At 41.6% G+C, this 21,189-nt stretch overlaps 1 protein-coding gene across 3 annotated transcripts in view; it reads left to right on the forward strand.

Annotated features, from left to right (window-relative positions):
* CAMKMT (calmodulin-lysine N-methyltransferase) overlaps nt 1–21,189 on the forward strand; it is a 411,076-nt gene that overhangs the window by 383,529 nt on the left and 6,358 nt on the right. For 2 of the 3 annotated variants that reach the window (XM_006056819.4, XM_006056821.4), the window contains 3 exons: nt 682–756; nt 9,014–9,077; nt 20,609–20,740. In XM_006056819.4, the coding sequence (XP_006056881.1) occupies nt 682–756; nt 9,014–9,077; nt 20,609–20,740 (271 nt within the window). The remainder of the gene's footprint in view (nt 1–681; nt 757–9,013; nt 9,078–20,608; nt 20,741–21,189) is intronic. The other variant, XM_006056820.4, reaches the window with a different exon arrangement.

Below are 21,189 nucleotides of genomic sequence, written 5' to 3' on the forward strand. Positions count from 1 at the left end.
CACATCATTTATTTTATATTTTAGATTTACTTACTTATTTTGGCTGTGCTAGGTCTTCGTTTTTGTGTGGGCTTTCTCTGGTTGCAGCAAGCAGGTCTGCCTTAGTTGCAGTTCACAGGCTTCTCGTTTCCATGGCTTCTCCTGATGGAAACCACGGGCTCTAGGCTGGCGAGCTTCAGTAGTTGTGGTACATGGGCTTAGTTGCCCCACAGCTTGTGGGATCTTCCTGGACCAGGGATCGAATCTGTGTCCTCTGCCTTGCAAGGAGGATTTTTAACCATGTAAATCATTTATTTTGTATAAGTTTGTATTCCAGTAGATGGGGAGCACTTTGATTTCATTATGTACTTTCATTGATGTTAAGAGTCTGGACTCATTCTAATGATGCTGGTCAAGATACGATATTTTTCCCTAGTATGTCTACACAAGCCTATAAGAACTAGCAAAAACCTAACTATTGTATTTGAATAGAGAATTCTTCCTCTCCTAGATTTGAAGACTAAATAAAATATGGAACAGACAGTTACATCCCTAGCTTTCTTTTTATTATGCCTTTTGAAATAATTTGTATATACCTTTTAAATAATTTCAAGTGCCACAAAAATAATGTTAATAGCTCAAAATCAAAAGTTAAAAAAAAAAAAACCTAAGTATAATTTTTAAAATCTTTTTCTTCTCAAGCGTTTTACGATGGGATAATGAGACAGATGTCTCTCAACTGGAAGGACATTTTGACATTGTTATGTGTGCTGACTGGTAAGTACATAAAAATCACAAAACTCCTGTTAGAAAAAAAAAATAGCTTTGCTGGAGTAATTGGGCTGTGCTGCTCTGCTGACGGTGAAGCAGAGTCAACAAATGAGGCACAAAGCCGCCTTAACCTCCACAAATTAATATTCATCTCCATGTGACAGTTATAAGGTAGTCTTCTATCACACAGTAACTTCTACCACATTATTTCCCAAAGATTGATTTTGAGAAGCATTTCCATTTTCTGGAATTGCCTCTGTTTCATGCTTGACGTATCAGTAAATGGACGACTTAGGCAAATTGCAAATAATTATGGCTCGGGGAGGAATAGTCTGGAGAAAAAGGAGTTTATCAACACAAACAGCTCAATTAGCTTACTTCTTAGGAGAGATCTGACTATTGATATAAGGGAATATATAGATGTATGTGTGTGTGCACACATATACACTCCAGCATATAAACATATCTGTGGGATATCTTTAGGGAAATAGCTTTTCTTAAAATGTATATTTGCTATCTAGTATTTCCAATGTCTTCAATTATGATATTTAATTACACTTAAAACAAGAATTATAAAATTCCATTTTATTGTTATGCAAATAATAATAGTAAAATCTGTCAGATGCCTTTTAAAAATAATTTACATTAGATATTTTGTCTTCCCTTTTAGCCCAATCTACTTATTATTAATGAAAGTCTCATCCCTAAGTTACAGGATAAATATGTATCAAACCTTAATAATGATTTCAACTAATCTTATGTGTTTTCTTCATGTGTTGAATAATTATTTCAGCATTTGAGAAACATGACAATTCACAATTTTTCCTGTTAAGAGTAAGATCTTATTTGTAGTTTAATAATGATTTTTTAAATGACACTATGAATTTGAAAACACAAGTTCTGATTCTAAAGGAATTCTCTTCTATTGATAAACCCAAACACAAGATCCATAACCTAGAGAAGATTTTCCTTATGTGAGAGTTGAATGAATGGAATGTAATCTCCAGGAAGTCTTTATTTAAAATTATTATTATTTAATAAGATTTTTAGTGAGTAAACTTTCTGCCTAAATCCCTGAAATTAGATTTGTTTTCTGTTTTCTCCAGAAAAACACTTCTCAGTGAAAATTAAATATTTTCTTCCATTCTTAGTTGAGTTTTTTATGGCCATTTAGTCTCTCTGCACCCAATTTCAGAAAGCCTTTTTCCAGAAAAAGGGAGAACCAGATTTCTGACTAATCATTGATATTGTGTCTCAATATTACAGCCCTCATCTAATCAAAAATAAGGAGCTAAAACCTCACCATATGATTTGAGCAAGTAATTTAGTAAATGCCTTTCCTCACCAAATATGAGAAAGGATCCTCCAGGTTTCATTGCACAGATGAAGATAATGCTGGCAGGATTAGATCAGATTAAGTATGAAAGTCAGATCAGAGAGCAGCGGAGAGAGGGAAGGAGGGCAGGATCTTCTTGGAGATTTAGACGAGGGTCGCCCACTGATGGGCTCTGATTATGTGGGGAAAGTCAGGTCTGGCCAAGAGATTTCAAGTTAAATGTGTCCTTTGCACAAATATCAAAACAGCCTGGCTTTGTCATACCTTGTGTTACGACACTCACACCATGTCATCCTATTTGTACCAGAGAGACAAGCCCAGGAAGTAAGATTCAAGCTCTTTTCTGATTAATGGTCTCAGGTTAAAAATAGCCACACAACATGTTTGAAAAATAGTCTTTTTTCCCTAGCCAGCAAGAGGATCCCGTACAACCAACATACATAATGCATATTCAGTTAAGGCTTTCATTCCAAATACTTAACAATAATATGATGTAATACGTACATACATACACACACATACCATATACATACACACACAGCTAGTAACTATTGAGAATTTATGTATTCAGATGAACCAAATACACCAAGTTTCATTTTCTAAATGGTTTTTTTCTATGCATGAATTGTTTTTTTCCCCTCCTGGTGTCCTCAGTGCTGGAATGTCAGGCTGTTTATAATTTCCCGTTTGTAAATGTGAAACATTAAGCTGCTCTCACTGCAATGCTGATATTATTTCCAAAAGAAATGCTTTGGAAGTGGTCTGTCTTCATACTCACAGAGATGGGTACGCTGTTTAGAAACTTAAAAAGTACAGTGATGTTCATAATATACATGTTGTGCCTATAGCAGGGAAGCCCAGGACTCCAGGAGTTCTTTATGTCTTGTAGGGTTGCTGTTTCTCTGTCAGAGTTATTACACAGACGCTGCTTCTAGGGACAGGCAGGCAGGCAGACCGGGCTTTTTTTTTTTTTTTTGAAGAATGTCACAGGAGGAAAAGAAAGCTCTCTTTAGTCACTACCTCTAAGATGAAACCTGAAATAGTCGTTGCCAGAAATAGGTGCCACACATAAATAAATGACGTTAAGTCTCACACCATCCTCAAGTCATTGTCAGTCAATGAGATCTGGATTAGGCCACAGGAATATGAAGCAAGAGTTGGAGTTCAAATATTAGGTACATGGATTAAATTCTTACTGAAGCATTTCCAGCAAGGGTGGCATTGTCTGATTCCCTGAATAGCTAACCAGTGGTACCGCTTGATCCCATTTACATGAAAACAAGCTCTATTCACAAACCTATTCCAAACCCACATTGTGGTTCAAGTAAAATGCACATGATTACGAGTGGTGATATGTTTATGTTCTTAAATCATTCATATATTCATATATTTACATTCAAACATTCATAAACCTGTAGGCAATGGGGGGAATAACTTATTTCCCAGAAGAGACCGTCTCTTAGTTCACATCTAAATTTAGTAGCTCAACTAGATTATAAAATAAAGAGGCACACTGAAAGCTAGTCATTATTTCACCATTCAGCATTTTTGACAATGAAATATAGTTTCATGGTTCAACAGTTCCTAAGTAACTTGTAAAATGTCAACTTTGAAATAAACAGAAAGAAAAAAAATCAAGGTAACAGTCAGACCTGCAAAAGGATGCTGTTGACAAACATCAAAATATTAGAATATTTAACCGCAAGTGTAGGAAAAAAACCCTCCTATTAAGTTCCTTGGTTGATTTGTTTAATGTTGAATTTAATATAAGTTCCTTTCTGCTGGAATGCAGTCCACCCCTGTCCTTGCTGAGTTTAGAATAGCGAGTGATTGTTAATTTTAAACCTGCCTTTCCAGACTTCTGTTCAATCACAATGATCTGAGAGTCTGGTAGCAAGATGTTTTTTTTTAATCCAATGAACAATTTCATTCAGTGTTTGATGGCTTTCCAGTTTATTGTAGCTCTGCAAAAATAAAAATGATTCTGTAAATTTGAAGCAAAAAAAAAAAAAGAGTCCATACATGTGGATTCTCTAAAGGCTTGCAGAGCAAGTCTAAAATGCCACCCTTAGCTGGACGCATGGAGCTCGGTCTGTAGGATGGTGAACCACATCTGCCTGCCTGCAGCCTGAGACTTTGGGAAGAAATGCCGGAAGGTTCATCACCTCACTTGCTCTCCCAGCATTTTCACACTAGCTGTATACAGTGGATTGTTTCTATGTTCTATCCTTTTTACTTTAAATGATGACAAGTTTGGGTTTTGTGAAGAAAAATAGTTTTTCTCAAAATAGGCTCTAGGATTTCTTTGTTTTTTTTTTTTTTTCCAGATGCTCTGATCATAGATCGTTCTCAATCACAACTCATAGACTTTTCCACCTGAAAAGATCTTTAGCCCTCTCACCTCACACATGAGGAAACTCAGTCCTGGAGAAGATGGACAGATTGTCAGAGATCTGGCACCTCAGGAGTGGCGCCACACGAGATTAGAATATGGCTGACCCAGCAGTCAGTCGCTAAAGACCGAGAGAGGCTATTTGGTCTGCTGAAAGTTAAATCTAAAACAGTGAATTGGAGTACATTTCACCTTGAAAATTACACAGAGGTCTTCTTCTCTGAGAATGCTGGCAGAAATGTCTCCTTGTTCTCTGTACTAATTAATTTCCCTATGCCAGGAGATGAAGCTGCTCTGCGCTCTGCAGAAAACCCTGACTGATTCTAAGGGAGGCAATGAAAATGGCCTAGCACCTTTCCTTTGTCATACAATCTATGATTCAGATCAATGGAACAAAGCAAGCATTGATTCCACAAGTGAATTATAGAGAGGTGTGTGTATGTGTGTGTGTGTGTGTGTTTAATGGCCAAACTAGACTGGTTGTCAATGTATTTTGATCAGTAACTGAAGGGAGAGTTGAAATGGTATCTCCATCCCAATCACTGACCCACTCAACCTTTTTTTAATAGATCCACTTAAGCTACTGCTGTTCTCTGAGCCCATTAGGACTTATTTAAGGGGTGAATTTTCAGGAGATTATATATCACTCCCACTAAAGCACATTGAAATTGCTCATAGGATGTATCCTACAAAGTGTTATAAATTCTGCACCAGAGCTAACTAGAAAGGCGAGCTTGCTTGGAATAAAGACCTATTAGAGAACTATAAGAATTACTTTTGGGAAATGTGACTTGGAGTGAGGGAGTAGACAGAATTAGCTTTCAAATAACTGTGTTTTGAATGTGTGCTGTGTGTTAAGCTGCATTTTCTAGTGAGCTGTGATGTTAATATCTTTTTCACCATTGCCAATAGTAAATAGAAATAGTATTTTATAAGGCTATGTTTTTTTATTGAAGTATAGTTAATTTACAATGTCTTCTTAGTTTCAAGTACACAGCAAAGTGATTTAGATATCTGGCAGGCTGCAGTCCATAGGGTCTCACAGAGTCCAACATGACTGAAGCGACTAAGCAGCATGTGTATATGCATTCTTTTTTCAGATTCTTTTCCATTATAGTTTATTACAGCCTTCTCTGGTGACTAAGATGGTAAAGAATCTGCCTGCAATGCAGGAGACCTGGGTTCAATTCCTGGATCAGGAAGATCCCCTGGAGGAGGGAATGGCTACCCACTGCAGTATTTTTGCCTGGAGAATTCTGTGGACAGAGGAGCCTGGCAGGCTGCCTCCATGGGGCTCGCAAAGAGTCAGACACTACTGAGCAGCTAACACTTTTCCTCTTTCGTAGGTTATTACAGGATATAGAGTATAATTCCCTGTGCGACACATTAAGTCCTTGTTGTTCACCTACTTTATATATAGTAATATGTATATATTAATCCCCGGAGAAGGCAATGGCACCTCACTCCAGTACTCTTACCTGGAAAATCCCATGGATGGAGGAGCCTGGTAGGCTGCAGTCCATGGGGTCGCGAAGAGTCAGCCAGGGCTGAGCGACCTCACTTTGACTTTTCACATTCATGCATTGGAGAAGGAAATAGCAACCCACTCCAGTGTTCTTGCCTGGAGAATCCCAGGGACGGGGGAGCCTGGTGGGCTGCCATCTGTGGGGTCGCACAGAGTCGAACATGACTGAAGTGACTTAGCAGATATATTAATCCCAAACTCCTAATTTATCTCCCCTTCCCCGTATAAGGTTATGTTTTAAGCTCAGCTTTTAAGTTGTTAATTATTTATCTCTAACAGTCTTACCAACTCTTAGGATGCATGTGTATAAACTGGGAATGGTCTTTTGCTTAGTGCTACGTATCTCAACTAGCCAGGCCTCCGGTGGACTCAAGTAACTGATAGAGGTATTTAAATAGAATGCTTAATTATTAACATTTAAGGTAGTATTGTTGCTTCCCTGGTCTCAGTGGTAAAGAATATACCTGCCAAGCAGGAGACATGGGTTCAGGAAAATCCTGGGTCAGGAAAATCCACTAGAGAAGGAAATGGCAACCCACTCCAGTATTCTAAAAGGAAATCTCATGGACAGAAGAGCCTGATAGGCTACAGTCCATGGGGTTGCAAGAGAGTTGGACACAGCTTATGACTAAACAACAACAGCAAGATAGTATTAACTCACTAAAGAATAAGGTATAAAGTCCTGAAGAGAAAATTTCAAAACACTTAAATACAATTCGATTCCTTTCTTACTGGCCCTTCAGTTCAGCTCAGTTCAGTCACTCAGTCCTGTCCGACTCTTTGTGACCCCATGAATCTCAGCACGCCAGGCCTCCCTGTCCATCACCAACTCCCGGAGTTCACTCAGACTCACATCCATCGAGTCAGTGACACCATCCAGCCATCTCATCCTCTGTCGTCCCCTTCTCCTCCTGCCCCCAATCCCTCCCAGCATCAGTCTTTTCCAATGAGTCAACTCTTCGCATGAGGTGGCCAAAGTACTGGAGTTTCAGCTTCAGCATCATTCCCTCCAAAGAAATCCCAGGGCTGATGTCCTTCAGAATGGACTGGTTGGATCTCCTTGCAGTCCAAGGGACTCTCAAGAGTCTTCTCCAACACCACAGTTCAAAAGCATCAATTCTTCGGCGTTCAGCTTTCTTCACAGTCCAACTCTCACATCCATACATGACCACTGGAAAAACCATAGCCTTGACTAGACGGACCTTACTGGTTATTAACCATTAATCAATATGACTAAAAGACAAACTTCTGTAGCATTCAAATTAGACACATTTTGTGCTCTAAGATTTAAACGCATAGTTTTCTGGAACAGTAAGGAATTTTCCCATATAATAACCAGGTTATCCTGACTGATACATAGGTTTCCATTCTAGAGATAATTTCTAGTTTACCTTAAGAGGATTCTTTTTCCATTGCTCAAAGCAGCATTTTATAGAAGAAACTTCCACTAAGCATGTCATGGTGAAGCCCAAGTTCTGTCTTCTTGGAAATATTTCATAAGCCGCTCTCCCCACTCATCTTAAGTGAGAGAATTAGGAAAGAACCTGGTCTGGTGAAACATCCTGCCTGAATGCTGATTCCTCTGTAGCATGACCAGTGAAGGAGTATATATAAACAGTTTTAGAGGCATTAAAACTCACCCTACGTAAGCCCCTCCATTTCAAAGACTGTGTTGATCTGCTAGTAAAGTGAAAAGTGAAAGTTGTAGTCACTCAGTCATGTCTGACTCTTTGCAACCCCATGGACTGCAGCCTGCCAGGCTCCTCTGTCCATGGAATTCTCCAGGCAAGGATACTGGAATGGCTTGCCATTCCCTTCTCCAGGGGATCTTCCCAAACCAGGGATTGAACCCAGGTCTCCCGCATTGCAGGCGGATTCTATACTGTCTGAGCCACCAGGGAAACCCAAAATATGAAGATGGAGTTCCTGGGGATTGAACCCAGGATCTCATGCATGCTAAGCCTGTTTTCAACCACTGAGCCATACCCCCAGGCCTGCCAGTACGGGAGTAAGTGAACTATTCACTGAGCACCTTCTCTGCGTGTAAGCTGGGCCAGAGCTGCTGCTGCTGCTGCTGCTAAGTCACTTCAGTCGTGTCCAACCCTGTGCGACCCCATAGACGTCAGCCCACCAGGCTACCCCATCCCTGGGATTCTCCAGGCAAGAACACCGGAGTGGGTTGCCATTTCCTTCTCCAGTGCATGAAAGTGAAAAGTCAAACTGAAGTTGCTCAGTCATGTCCAACTCTTAGCGGACTGCAGCCTACCAGGCTCCTCCATCCATGGGATTTTCCAGGCAAGAGCACTGGAGTGGAGTGTCATTGCCTTCTCCAGGGCCAGAGCTAGTGATACAGAAATGAATACAGACTGGAAGCTCCTTGAGGATGGGAATTTTGTCTTATTCACAGCTTATCTCCATGGCCTGAAGCAGCTCCTAGTATATAGCAAGTTATGGACAAATATTGAATCCAGAGTTGCCATGGTCTTTGGGACACATTGCCTAACCCTGGTCTTTGTTTATTCCTAACTCACTGGTTGGAACTAACCTTTAGGGACTGGTGCTGTTACTAGTCACTAAAAACCATCACTACCTGAGGTCTCTTCTGCGGTCGGTGTGTAATAGGGCCAGTGGTTTGATTTTGCAGGATGGCCTCACAGCACCTCCGGTGGGCAGAGGATCCATGTTTGCAGAGACAAGTGTTGGGAGAGCTTCATCTCCACCAGATGACTCCCCCAGACAGCAACTTAGAAACTGCCCACTGCACACTAGCACATGGTCCAGTCGTGTGTGAATTTTGGCCCATCACGTGTTGATGACTTGGCTTTGATTGGATCACCCTGACCACAGTATCTTTTTTATTATTTGTATTCTAGTGAGATACTTGAATGGAAGGAAACAATTTCTGTCTTTTAGTATTGAGTAAACATATGTAATTAGCCTTGATCTCCACTAATATCATTAGACTTGAAAACCCAGTTTAATCTGGATTCTGCTCTCTTCTCAATGTCAGCCTGTTTCTGGACCAGTACAGAGCCAGCCTTGTTGATGCAATAAAGAGATTACTCCAGCCCAGGGTAAGTATGTTTCTATTTTCTCCTGAGCACTGGCTTCAGAATAATTAGTCTGTGCACAAAGATGGAAAGAGTAATGGAATGGCAGGATTAATGTCATGTAATACTTTAATACTTATTATGTCCAACTTCAATTGAGTCTTCTGATCTATCAGATTCTTTCCTAATCATAACTAGGGAACTTCTTACCCTTGGCCTTCTGATAAGGAACACAGTGGGTAGTAAAATAAATGAAACCGCTTCAAAGATAGTGTGAGATTATTTTTATCAAAGAATTTCTTGAGTCTTTTCCTTTGATAACAATATCTTCATATTAAAGTAGAAGTATGATATTGAAAGTTTTCTGTTGACTTCTGTCATTTTAAATCCCTTCAATGGTAACCTTTGTCATTGGGTATTTATTTATTGCAAAAGAATATTTTTTCTTTTTATTTCTGTTTCTAGTAAAGAAAGGGACTTCAGATGAATCTATTAAAAGTTCTTTGCTTTAAAAGGAAACCATTATTTACATATTATAAACATTAGGTCACAATGAAGCCAAGCATGGCATAAAATATTCTGCGCATTTTTACATTTATATATCCATTTATGCCTGTGAGTAAATTACAGAGTTTGTATCCACTCTTATTTTGCTGGGCTGTTATACTAAGCTAGGAGGTCCTGCAGCCTAAACAGAGAGTTAATATACATCTATTTAAAGAAAGAAAACAAGTTTAAAGCTCATACATTAAAAAAAAAAATCTTATAACTATGTAAGACTCTTGCTGTGCCATAGGAACTTAGAATAGGTTAACAGTGTTAATGTAGCCTAAGACAGAAACTCAACATTTATCTGAGAAAGGACTATAGTGTGTGTGGGTTTATGTGTGAAGTATTTTCTAAAGTTTTGTTTTTTCTTTTAAAAAAGAAGGTTTGCTCTAGTCTTCTGACCTCAGTGAGACTTATCGGCTAATACCTTTCAATCTTTCTCTTATATCTTTTCTACATTGAAGATTCCCAGAGCAATTTGATAATCATCCTTTGCCGTACACTGTGCTTTTTATTTTGTTATCTCTATATAACTCAGAAACTTTAGGCCTCTCAGAGCAGTAACCACAGCTTTGTAAGTGGTAATCAATTAAATTAAATTGGCTTCTCAATTCCCCCTGAGAGGTGGGGAGCAGCTCTAGAGGTGAGGAAGGGGCGCACTCCAAGCCGCTGATGACAGCAGTCGTGGTTGAGTGAGCAGCCCAAGTTGAGGGCAGAAGAAGGAATTGGGGGCCTCTCCATCTCCCTGTTAGCCTTGGGTGATTCTCATGAGCATTTGCAAGATCAGGATTTTCAGAAAGGACACTGAGATTCTTGGGTATAAGGCTTCTGGGAAGATCTATCATGCAAAAACACAACGCTTTCAAAGACTCCCGGATCTCACAGTGCACAGTACTTCGCTCATCACCAACACCCCCTTCAGAGCCTGTTTGTGACAAATACTCCATTTTGCTGGTTCCAGATAGGAAAAGGAGTACGTCAAGGCTGTATATTGTCACCTTGCTTATTTAACTTATATGCAGAGTACATCATGAGAAACACTGGGCTGGATGAAGCACAAGCTAGAATCAAGATGGCCAGGAGAAATATCAATAACCTCAGCTATGCAGATGACACCATCCTCATGGCAGAAAGTGAAGAACAACTAAAGAGCCTCTCGATGAAAGTGAAAGAGAATGAAAAAGTTGGCTTAAAGCTCAACATTCAGAAAACTAAGATCATGGCATCCGGTCCCATCACTTCATGGCAAATAGATGGGGAAATAGTGGAAACAGTGGCTGACTTTATTTTTTTGGGCTCCAAAATCACTACAGATGGTGATTGCAGCCATGAAATTAAAAGACGCTTACTCCTTGGAAAGAAAGTTATGACCAACCTAGATAGCATATTAAAAAGCAGAGACATTACTTTGTCAACAAAGGTCCATCTAGTCAAGGCCATGGTTTTTCCAGTAGTCATGTATGGATGTGAGAATTGGACTATAAAGAAAGCTAAGTGCCGAAGAATTGATGCTTTTGAACTGTGGTGTTGGAGAAGACTCTTGAGAGTCCCTTGGACTGCAAGGAGATCCAACTAGTCCATCCTAAAGGAAATCAGTCCTGGGTGTTCATTGGAAGGACTGACGTTGAAGCTGAAATTCCAGTACTTTGGCCACCTGATGTGAAGAGCTGACTCATTTGAAAAGACCCTGATGTTGGGAAAGATTGAGGGCAGGAGGAAAAGGGGACGACAGAGGATAAGATGGTTAGATGGCATCACCAACTCAATGGACATGAGTTTGGGTGGACTCTGGGAGTTGGTGATGGACAGGGAGGCCTGGTGTGCTGCAGTTCATGGGGTCACAAAGAGTCGGACACGACTGAGCAACTGAACTGAACTGAACTCCATTTTGTAGCAGATTTGCCTGGTTTATGTAAAAAGTGAAAGTGAAGTTGCTCAGTCGTCTCCAATTCTTTGTGACCCCATGGACTGTAGCCTACCAGGTTCCTCCATCCATGGAATTTTCCAAGCAAGAGTGCTGGAGTGGGTTGCCATTTCCTTTTCCAGAGACTCTTCCTGACCCAGGGGTCGAACCCAGGTCTCCCGCATTGCAGGCAGACACTTTCCCATCTGACCCACCAGGGAAGCTCTGCAGAAGAAGGAATTACATAGTTTACATAGGATACATAGGTTTACATAGGATCTACTGTAAATCATTCACACGATTTACAATAGAAAACTGCCCAAGCTATGAATAGACCTAAGTGGAGATTGAACTGGAACATCTAGTAGCTCTCCTGTACCCTCTATTAAACTCTGAATGATGCTCCTCCTTGTCTGAAGTATGGCTCCACACAGCAGCCTCCTCAGAGGACAGCAGCACTCCTACTGAAGCAGATGCTCACCCTTAATTGGGAGGATAAGACCCAGCCCTAGAGTGGATGGTGCTTACTTATGCTCTGTGTAGAGCTGGGGAAGCCGAATCAAAGGGGCCTGCATCATGGGCTTCCCTGGTGGCTCAGTGGTGAAGAATCCGCTTGCCAGTGCAGGAGACATGGGTTTGATCCCTGGCCCATGAAGATCCTACGTGCCACAGAGAATAACTAAGTCCACGTGCCGCAACTATTGAACCTGTGCTCTAGAGCCCGGGAGCTGCAGGTCCTGAAGCCTGGGCACTCTAGAACCCATGCTTTGCAACAGGAGAAGCCACCACAATGAGAAGCCAGTGCATTGCAACTGGAGAGTAGCCCCCACTCTCTGCAACTAGAGAAAAGCCCACGCAGCAACAAAGACCCAGCACAGCAAAAAAATAAATAAATAAACAAATAAATATTCTTAGACATCTAACTTAATTAAAACAAAAACAAAGGGGGCCACATCAAAATGCAGCATAAGAAATGAGAGGAGGGGCCCTCACTCAGGCCTCTCCTGTCCTGCAGCACTGCTTGGACTGACAAGTATTCCAGCCTAAGAGGTCAGGAGTCCACCATAAAGGGGGAAATCCCAGTCATGGATGGTACATGGACATACTGAAGTTCCCACCCAGGAATCTCACTCCACTGAGAGGTCTGGGGTGGCAGGGCCTTTGCACTCCTGGGAACTCTACCCAGATGGACCCAGGAAGGGCCACAAGGACTCAGCAGAGAACCACAGTAGCTCTGTCTCCCGTGCCAGGGGGCTGGAAGGGTGCCCAGAACATGGGGGCACCTGGAGAAAAACTGCTCTTCTCCTTGCCTCTCAGGGCTGCTGTCCTACTTCCAAAGGACGTCCCTCCACCCCTCACTGAGTGTGTTTGTCGTGGACATCACAGTCCAAGACCAAGATAACATTAAAGGCTTTATCCCATGACAATTAGAGCTGCTTTTAATGGTTTCTTGAGCCCAGTCCACTCCTCCATGGTTTTGTGGCCCAGAGGCTGAAGGTACTGGAAGAGGCCCACAGAGAAACAGATTGGGCAGCTGCACTGCTGAGTCCTGAGCTCTTAGAATTTAAGGGCTCAGCAGACTCAGTGGAGATGAAACAAGTCCTCAGGTGCTCAGCCAAAGCTGCACTTTGGCCAAACACTTTGAATTCAAAGGTGGGCCCCAGTTTCCAAGGGTAAAGTATCAGTAGATAGACCCAGAAATGTCTGTGTACAAAACCCAATTTGTTCTTACTATTGAGCCACTTACTAGATTCATCTCTCAGAGCCTCAGTTTCTCATCTGTAAAATGAGGAGGAAACAAGTCAATGCATTGGAAGCTTTAGCACATAACTGACTCTGAATGAGTATGTGTTCAGTCTTGCTGCCTTGAAGAACTAGAGGGACTTCCCAGCCATGATGGGTATAGAATACACAGGGCTGTTTTCAAAAACTGTCCTCAGAGAAATGCTTGGCAGAAGGGGAAATTTTTTTTTTCTTGAACTTGGACTTGGACGATGTCTACACATAATTAGGCCTGCTGCATCTCCCTGCACCCGCGTCCTACTTGCCTGCTGCATGCTCTGCAGAAGGTCTGGAGGATTGTCTACCTGGATGAAGATGACACTTTTTACTACAGGCGCCCCATCAAGTGAGGGGAGAGAAATTCCTACTAGATGGCCAGGATGAAATCATTGCAACATGGAGATTCAAGTGTCAACCTGTGTGAAGAAATGGATTCTGCCATTACTGGGGAGTGTGATTCCTTGAGTTCTAGCTAAGGCAAATCTGCTGTCTGGAGTCAGAGGATCCAGAAGCAAAGAAAGTAGGTGGAGGGGAGGAGTTTCCCTGCTTTTCAGTTTTTATAATGGGGGTCATAAATGAGGGGGTACAGGCCCCCAGAGAGAGCTTAGCCACCAGAGTGGGTTCCTGGCTTGACCTAGGAGCAGTGTCAAATCACAGAGCTAAGCCTGGATCCTTGGGCAGACAGGCACCTATGCCTGGAAAGTCATTACAGGAAGCTCCAAATGTCAGCAAGAAATGATCATTGCTTGCTCCAGATGGATTCTTCTGCTTACTGGTTGAGAGAAGCTGTAAAAACATCTGACCCCTGCCAGAATGCTACAGGAACTCTCTAGCAGACTTAAAAGATGACAAGAAAAGATTTTAAGAAGAAATGACAGTGTTAGATGATCAGTCATGTCCGATTCTTTGCAACCCCATGGACTCCTCTGTCCATGGAATTCTCCAGGCAAGAATACTGGAGTGACTTGGCATTCCCTTCTCCAGGGGATCTCCTCAACCCAGGGATCAAACCCAGGTCTCCTGCATTATAGGTGGATTCTTTAGTGTCTCAGCCACCAGGGAATCAGCAAGTGTTACTCATTCCAAGAAGCAACAGGTATCTTTCCTCCCCCACCTCTTTCCCTCTGGTGAGAGGCTTCTTGTTGCTGATGAGTCATAGCTGAGCCCTTAATACTGTGTTCCTTAAAGACCATCAGCCATGTCTGATATCACAGGACCCAGATGTAATTTAAAATACAGCCACAGCAGCCTTCAAGTTGAACTTTGGTCCAGAAGTGACAACCAACGAGTGACACCTACTGATATTCCTGTGAAATGGCTTTGGGGCAGGGAGGGAAGCCAAGCCAGTTGGACAGTGTGAATTTACTCAGGACCATGAGGAGACGGATGGGGATGCAGTATGGACAGATCTCCAGCTTGTCATCACTGCTCACCAATGTCAAGAATTCAAAAATATCCTTTGGAACTCATTTAACCTTCTTTAGAAACTGGCCCTAAATAACTGCCAAATTCCTAGAGTCCCTACTGCACATAAGCCATGCTATAGAAGTAAATCATGGACTCTCATTTTAGAAAAGCAGTTTCTTTTCTTTTTTTTTTTTCTTTGACTGCCCTGGGTCTTAGTTACGGCATATGGGATCTTTTAGCTGGGGCATATAGGATCTAGTTCCCTGACCAGGGATTGAACCTGGGCCCTCTACACTGGGACCACAGAGCCTTAACCACTGGACCACCAGGGAAGTCCTAAGCAGTTTCTTTTTACTGACATATTTTACCATCTTTTTTTTAATCTAGCATCTCTGCAACCATCTGTATAAACCTCTGTTTTTGCTTATCTCAGGGAAATGCCTTGTGAGTACAGGCTCAGTGGCATGAACTGAGATGGTGCTATAAGAGCTTTGGGTTCCTGTCTGTCTGCTGGGTCAGAGGCCCCACAGAGCTTCCCCTGTGTTTGATGAGAAGCTGTGTTTGGCCAAACCTGGCTCTTCTGGTTGTAGGAGCAGAGAATCCCCAGACGATTTTTAAGACCCTGAATTCAGGGGCCTATCCCTTAGAAGTTCTTTTTGGAAGTCCACCCAGGTGTTTATCCAGCATGTCCAGTGGTGAGTCTCTGCCCCTGAGGAATTTAGAATGTGGTCATGGAGACCTCACACATATAGCTGGAACTACAGTGGACAGTGCAAAATGGCTTATAACAGCCCAGCGCTTGATCATATAGAGCCTGGTGCTGTTTTTGTTTGTTGTGTGAATCTTTCTAATTGACACCTTCCATAGAATGTGAGATTCTTAAAGGACTGAACTCTGTCTTGAGTCAACAAACCTTTGTTGAGCAACTGCTCTCTGCCTAGCACTGTGCTGGGACTGTGGGGTATGAATAAGAATAACCAGCACTATAAAGAATCTCACTGTATATATAGCAGGGAAGATTAAAGCACAACTCCTAGGAATTACAATGCAATAGTCTAGGTACTGGAATGCAGCACAAAGAATAACTAATTGCCTGAGGAAGAGTTCCCTAGAGGCAGGAGGATTGACTTCTGTTGAACAGTAAGAAGGCCATTCTGGGCCTCAGTAGAAGGGGACTAGAAAGTAGCATCCCTGGTGGAAAGAACAGAACTCACAGGTGGAGAGTACGAAAGAGCATGTGGAGTTTGCAGGAGTTTGCTCTGGTTGGAGTTTAGGAGTGTCTGCTTTACTGGGGGAGGGGTGGGAGATGAGTTAGTTTGGGTACCACTTTAAGACAGGCTGAGAACATGATGTTGGAGAGACTAGACTTTATGGGTAATAGCCATTGAAAGTTTTTGAACAGTGATATAGTCGGACGTGGGTCCAAGAAAGATCACTCTGGCCAGCATAAAAGCTGGTTTCGAAATAAGAAAGAGCTTGAAAGCAGCAAGGCTCTTCATGGGTCCACCGTGAACCAACTTCTACCTAAAACTGTACAGTTAGGAGCCAGTGAAGACCTAAAGGTGGAGAAGAGGGAACTGGATGGGTGTTCACTGAGAGGTTCATTCAGCAAACATTTCTGGAGTGCTCCTTGGGGATAAAATAAGATACAATGGTTTTAAAAGGCAGCGTCATGATTTCCTGATTTCCAGTTTCATTTTGAAGGTGAAGGGTATGGAAGTATTTGGGACTTAATAGGTACTCAGCTGTGTGTGTGAGAGAGAGAAAGAAAGAGAGAGATGGATGAATAGTGCCCTGGGAAGGGTAGAGGTTTAGGCCAACGTCTATTGAATTCCATTTTAGACAGAATGGGTTAAAGATACTTTCAGATCATCCCCATGGAGGGCTCTATCTAGTAGGCACCTGAGAATCCAGGTATGTGAACTGGACAATGGTGAATGCTCCAGCTATGTACTTGGGAGTTTTTAATGCATAAGTGATAGTTGAAGTTGTGGACTTCAGTACAATTGCCTGGAGCTGTATAAAACATAAAGAAAAAGCAGACAGAGTCCTGGGGACTACTGACAATGAAAGGGCAGGTGATAAAAAGAGGCCAGGGTCGGGGACTGGCTGATGAGAGAAATGTAGGGGAGGAAGCAGGCGAAGGCCGCATCTCAGAAACTAGATGAAGACATGGCTAGAAAATAAACATAAGCCTACACATGCAATCGATAGCTAATGGTGGATCGCCTGGAAATGAAAAAGCATAGCCTGTTCTTTGCAAAATAAGTCTGAAGAAGACTTATGTTTTCCAGAAGTGCACATCCTTTACTCTATGAGTATAGATTGCTAAGTCACTTCAGTCGTGTCTGACCCTGTGCGACCCCATAGACAGCAGCCCACCAGGCTCCCCTGTCCCTGGGATTCTCCAGGCAAGAACACTGGAGTGGATTGCCATTTCCTTCTCCAATGCATGAAAGTGAAAAGTGAAAGGGAAGTCGCTCAGTTGTGTCCGACTCTTCATGACCCCATGGACTGCAGCCCACCAGGCTCCTCTGTCCATGGGAGTTTCCAGGCAAGAGCACTGGAGTGGGGTGCCGTCACCTTCTCCATGAGTATAGATTAGTCTAGCAGAATAACAACAACTGAGCTTACAGTGTAAACAAGATCATTGTTGTTTTGTGGAACTACTCTCCAGGGATAAATGAATTCTCTCAAATTTCTGTTCATCAGTCTAAATTTTACATTCAATTGAGTGTTCAATCAGTTTAAAATGATTCTGTGACTGAATGCTTAGAAAGTTGTGCTTTGGTAAACTGAAAATAATTTTTCTAAAGTAATGGGCTAATTTGAAATCTGTTCTTTTTCTTGGTTTGATTTTTGAAGCCTAAATTGTGAGGCATATTCCACTGACTGTAACAAAGTGTCCTGCTCCACTGGGGATATGGTGGGGGGCGGGCTTCTGAAACCATTCATTATTGGGGAGAGGCTGGCACTCAGTAGGGCAAACAGTGGATGCTACTGAATGAATGGATGATGTCCTATTGTCCCTCCTAAACATTAATCCACATCTCAAAGGTGTCTGCATTCAAAGAAATGAAAAAGAAAACATTTTGAAACTCATAACTGAGTAATTAGAGATTAAAACTACAGCTTGCTCTTTCTCTTTCTTATGGGGACAGTATTGTGCACAGAAAGCTGCCCTCTGAAATCCCATTAGAGCCACTGACTCTGTAAAAGCTTCTTGGAGAAAATCTTTTCTAAAGAATGAACGTTAGAATGTGGCCTTCAAATTCCCAGAGACTTGTATTTTTCAGATTATTCAACGTCTGGGTTTAGTTTATTCTTTCAACAAATATTGATCGTCTTTTCTATGCTAGGCACTGAGAAAATGTAGTGAATGAAAAATTAGAAGATCCCATTTTCCTGGAGTATACATTCTAGCCAGAGGAGAAAGGCAGTAACAAATAAGGATGTGATGTGTGTCAGTGGTGATGAGGGCTAAGGATACAACTAGAGCAGCGAGAGGGGTAGGGGAGGGTGGCTGTTTTAGGTGCAGTGGGTGTGGAAGGACAGGTAAACTGAGACACAAGCTCAGTTGCAATCCCCTTATAGCTCACCCCAACCAGCAGAGGGCTGGGGTGAGGGCAGAGGTGTGTTTTGTGAATGCAAACATCAACCCAACCACAACCCCTTAGTCCTTAAACATTATGATATATAATTTAGATAACAGCTGTCAAAAATCAACTCTTTGATTATAATGGTGAGACAGGTGACTTTAAAATAAAACCACTTCCATTATTCAAAAATCCAGAATGACAATCAGCTCTTAGAAAGGACTAAAATGACCTACTAGTGCTCCTCCTTTTTTTTTTTTTCCCCCATGGAGACTTTTGCTCCCCTGCTGAGACCATGTATTATATCTAGTTTCACATCAAAATGAATTTTTGCTGCTAAGTTTGAAAACTGCCTGAAAATAGCAATTAATATTGGAAAAGCTGACAGAACCTTAAGTGTAGTGGCATGATTGGTGCTGCTATAATTATGTGCCTGAGTGTATACATGTCTATGTAAACACAGTATGAAAACACACTTGATGTCCAGGACAGTGGATCAGTGCATTTTCTTGCAGCTAAATGAGGGGAAGAGAGAAGGAGAGGAAGTTGGTAGAATCTTTATAGCACCATCAGGTGGTGTAGATGCTCCTAGTCTTTCTTACATCTATACAAACTTTTCTGAAATTATTTTCACACTCATTGCCTCATTTGATCCTCACAACTTGCCAGGGGTGGGGGGAGGCAAGGGAGGTTTTCTTCTTCCCATTTAATGGATGAGAAAACTCAGTGAGTCAGCTAGGATAACTTGAGTTTCTTATCTGAAAAATGAGGAGATTGGACTCATGTCATCTCCAAGGTGTCTCCTAGGTCAATAGTTCTATGACATTTTTCCCTGATTTTCCTGAGGTGACACCGCTGTCTAATGGTAGAGATCCCCTTTTAAGTCCAAACCCCTTTCTGCCACACATTTCCTCCTCATAGTCTTCAAACCCTTTACAGCATGTTTAATCATCTGTAAAATGTAATGTCTACTGTACAAGGTTGTTGAGAAAATTGTTGAGGGGATCAGAGGGAAGGCTTGTGAAGCACCTAGCAAAGTGGTCGCTTGTATTATTATTGCCATCACTATGACTAATACGAAGGGAGTGTTGTATAATGGAAAGAGCATTGGCATTGGGAGTCAGGTCAGTTTCTAGTCACTTACTGATGTGTCATCTTGGACAATGAGCTAACCTTTCTGAGCATCCTCTAGCGGGGAGCTGAAAATCCCTATCTTGATGGGTCATTTGAAAACTAGAGGAGAGGATGTACATAGAGCACCAGTCCCAGTGTCTGCCATGTCCCTGATGCTCAATAGACAGTTGGCAGGTATGAATGATAAACCAACTTTCAAAAGAAACAGATATGTTTTCATAATTCTCTCAAAACCTGAAGTGGTATTTCATAGAGGTAACATATAACCTTGAAATTAACAGAAGCATAGTCCTCTTTTAAACAAATAAAAGGAAAAAGAAGATTCTGAAGTTTAGTCATTCAGTGCACATCTCAAAGGGAGAAGAAAAATTCACGTGCAGCCAGTAGTTAGTAAATGTTCATTGTGGAGTTTCAGAGGGTCTTCTGGAATCTGGTATATATTTTGATCAAGTCTTCCCACGCTCCCCACTACAACAATCAGATAGGGTTATGCAGTTTACTTAGAAAAGTTTGCTTGCCCTCATTGTACCACTTTCTTTGAAAAGTAACCACTTGGATAACTGTGAGGAACTGCTTTGCCATAACGATGACCCTTATGAGGGATCCAGTAGAGTTGGAAATCAACATCCTAAAGTTCTGTCTCTGGCAGTATGGTCACAGAAGAGGCTGGTGGCAGAACTGAAATGGATTGTGGTTACTCGTCTCTGTGGAGGATTTCTCGGTACTGAATTTCCAGGGCACAATAAACTAACATTTACAGGCATCTGTGGGCACACGCTCTGGAGCTGTGTTGCGGATGTGTTGGCAGCTGCTAAGGAGTTGCAAGGTGGGTAGCACTGCCCTGGACCTGTTATTCTAAAATCTAGTTGATGATTTAAACCACTGGACCCAAGAGAGGTATGTATCGCACAAAAGACCAACGTTGAGTCCCATATTATTTATTACATGCATTGTTTGAAGGTGATAAAACATAGCACTGGACATTTAAATATGACATTTTTCTCTTATTTGATGTATATCTATCCTGGAAATTAGTCCCACTGTGTCTGCCCATCCTTGGTGGATATCTCAAGACAATTGAGTTTTCTACCTGAGAGCTGTACACTAAATGCTTTGACCAATGTCTGTTATGTTTGGTTGTCTTCCAGTTTTAAAATGTGTGAATTTCCTTTTTAATGTTCTAGGGGAAAGCAATGGTATTTGCCCCACGCCGAGGGAATACTTTAAACCAGTTTTGCAGTCTAGCTGAAAAAGCTGGTTTCTCTATCCAAAGACATGAAAATTATGATGAACACATTTCAAACTTCCACTCCAAGGTTAGTTTTCTGCTTGTGTTAGATAACACTTTAATCCGCATTGCATTTTGAAGAGATCATGGTCTTTTTGGCAGGTAACCTAAATATTTGATTAAAGGACTCCTTAGGTGTGCTGCTTCTGAACAGCTATTTGTATCTGGTTATTTTGTGTGGCAAAGCCATCTTTTATCTTTGCATGTCTAGAAGGATTTTACAGAAACCATTCCTGTTTACTCCTTTCTCTGAAACTAACTAATCTCTTCATTCATAATAGACTGATTTGTAGGATGCAGGGGAGGTGGCATAGAATGAATGATAAACAAGCATTTATATTTTAATGAAAAAACCTTCAGCTTTTAAGTAGGTTAAATGCTTAGCTGCAACTGAAATAAATAGAAGGTGAATGTCTAATTGTATCATGTTAGACTGTAAATCTTTATCTCCACTTGCTTTATGGTTGGGTCAGTTGG

This window comes from Bubalus bubalis, chromosome 12 (assembly GCF_019923935.1).
Source record: "Bubalus bubalis isolate 160015118507 breed Murrah chromosome 12, NDDB_SH_1, whole genome shotgun sequence".
In the NCBI taxonomy this organism is placed as follows: domain Eukaryota; kingdom Metazoa; phylum Chordata; class Mammalia; order Artiodactyla; family Bovidae; genus Bubalus; species Bubalus bubalis.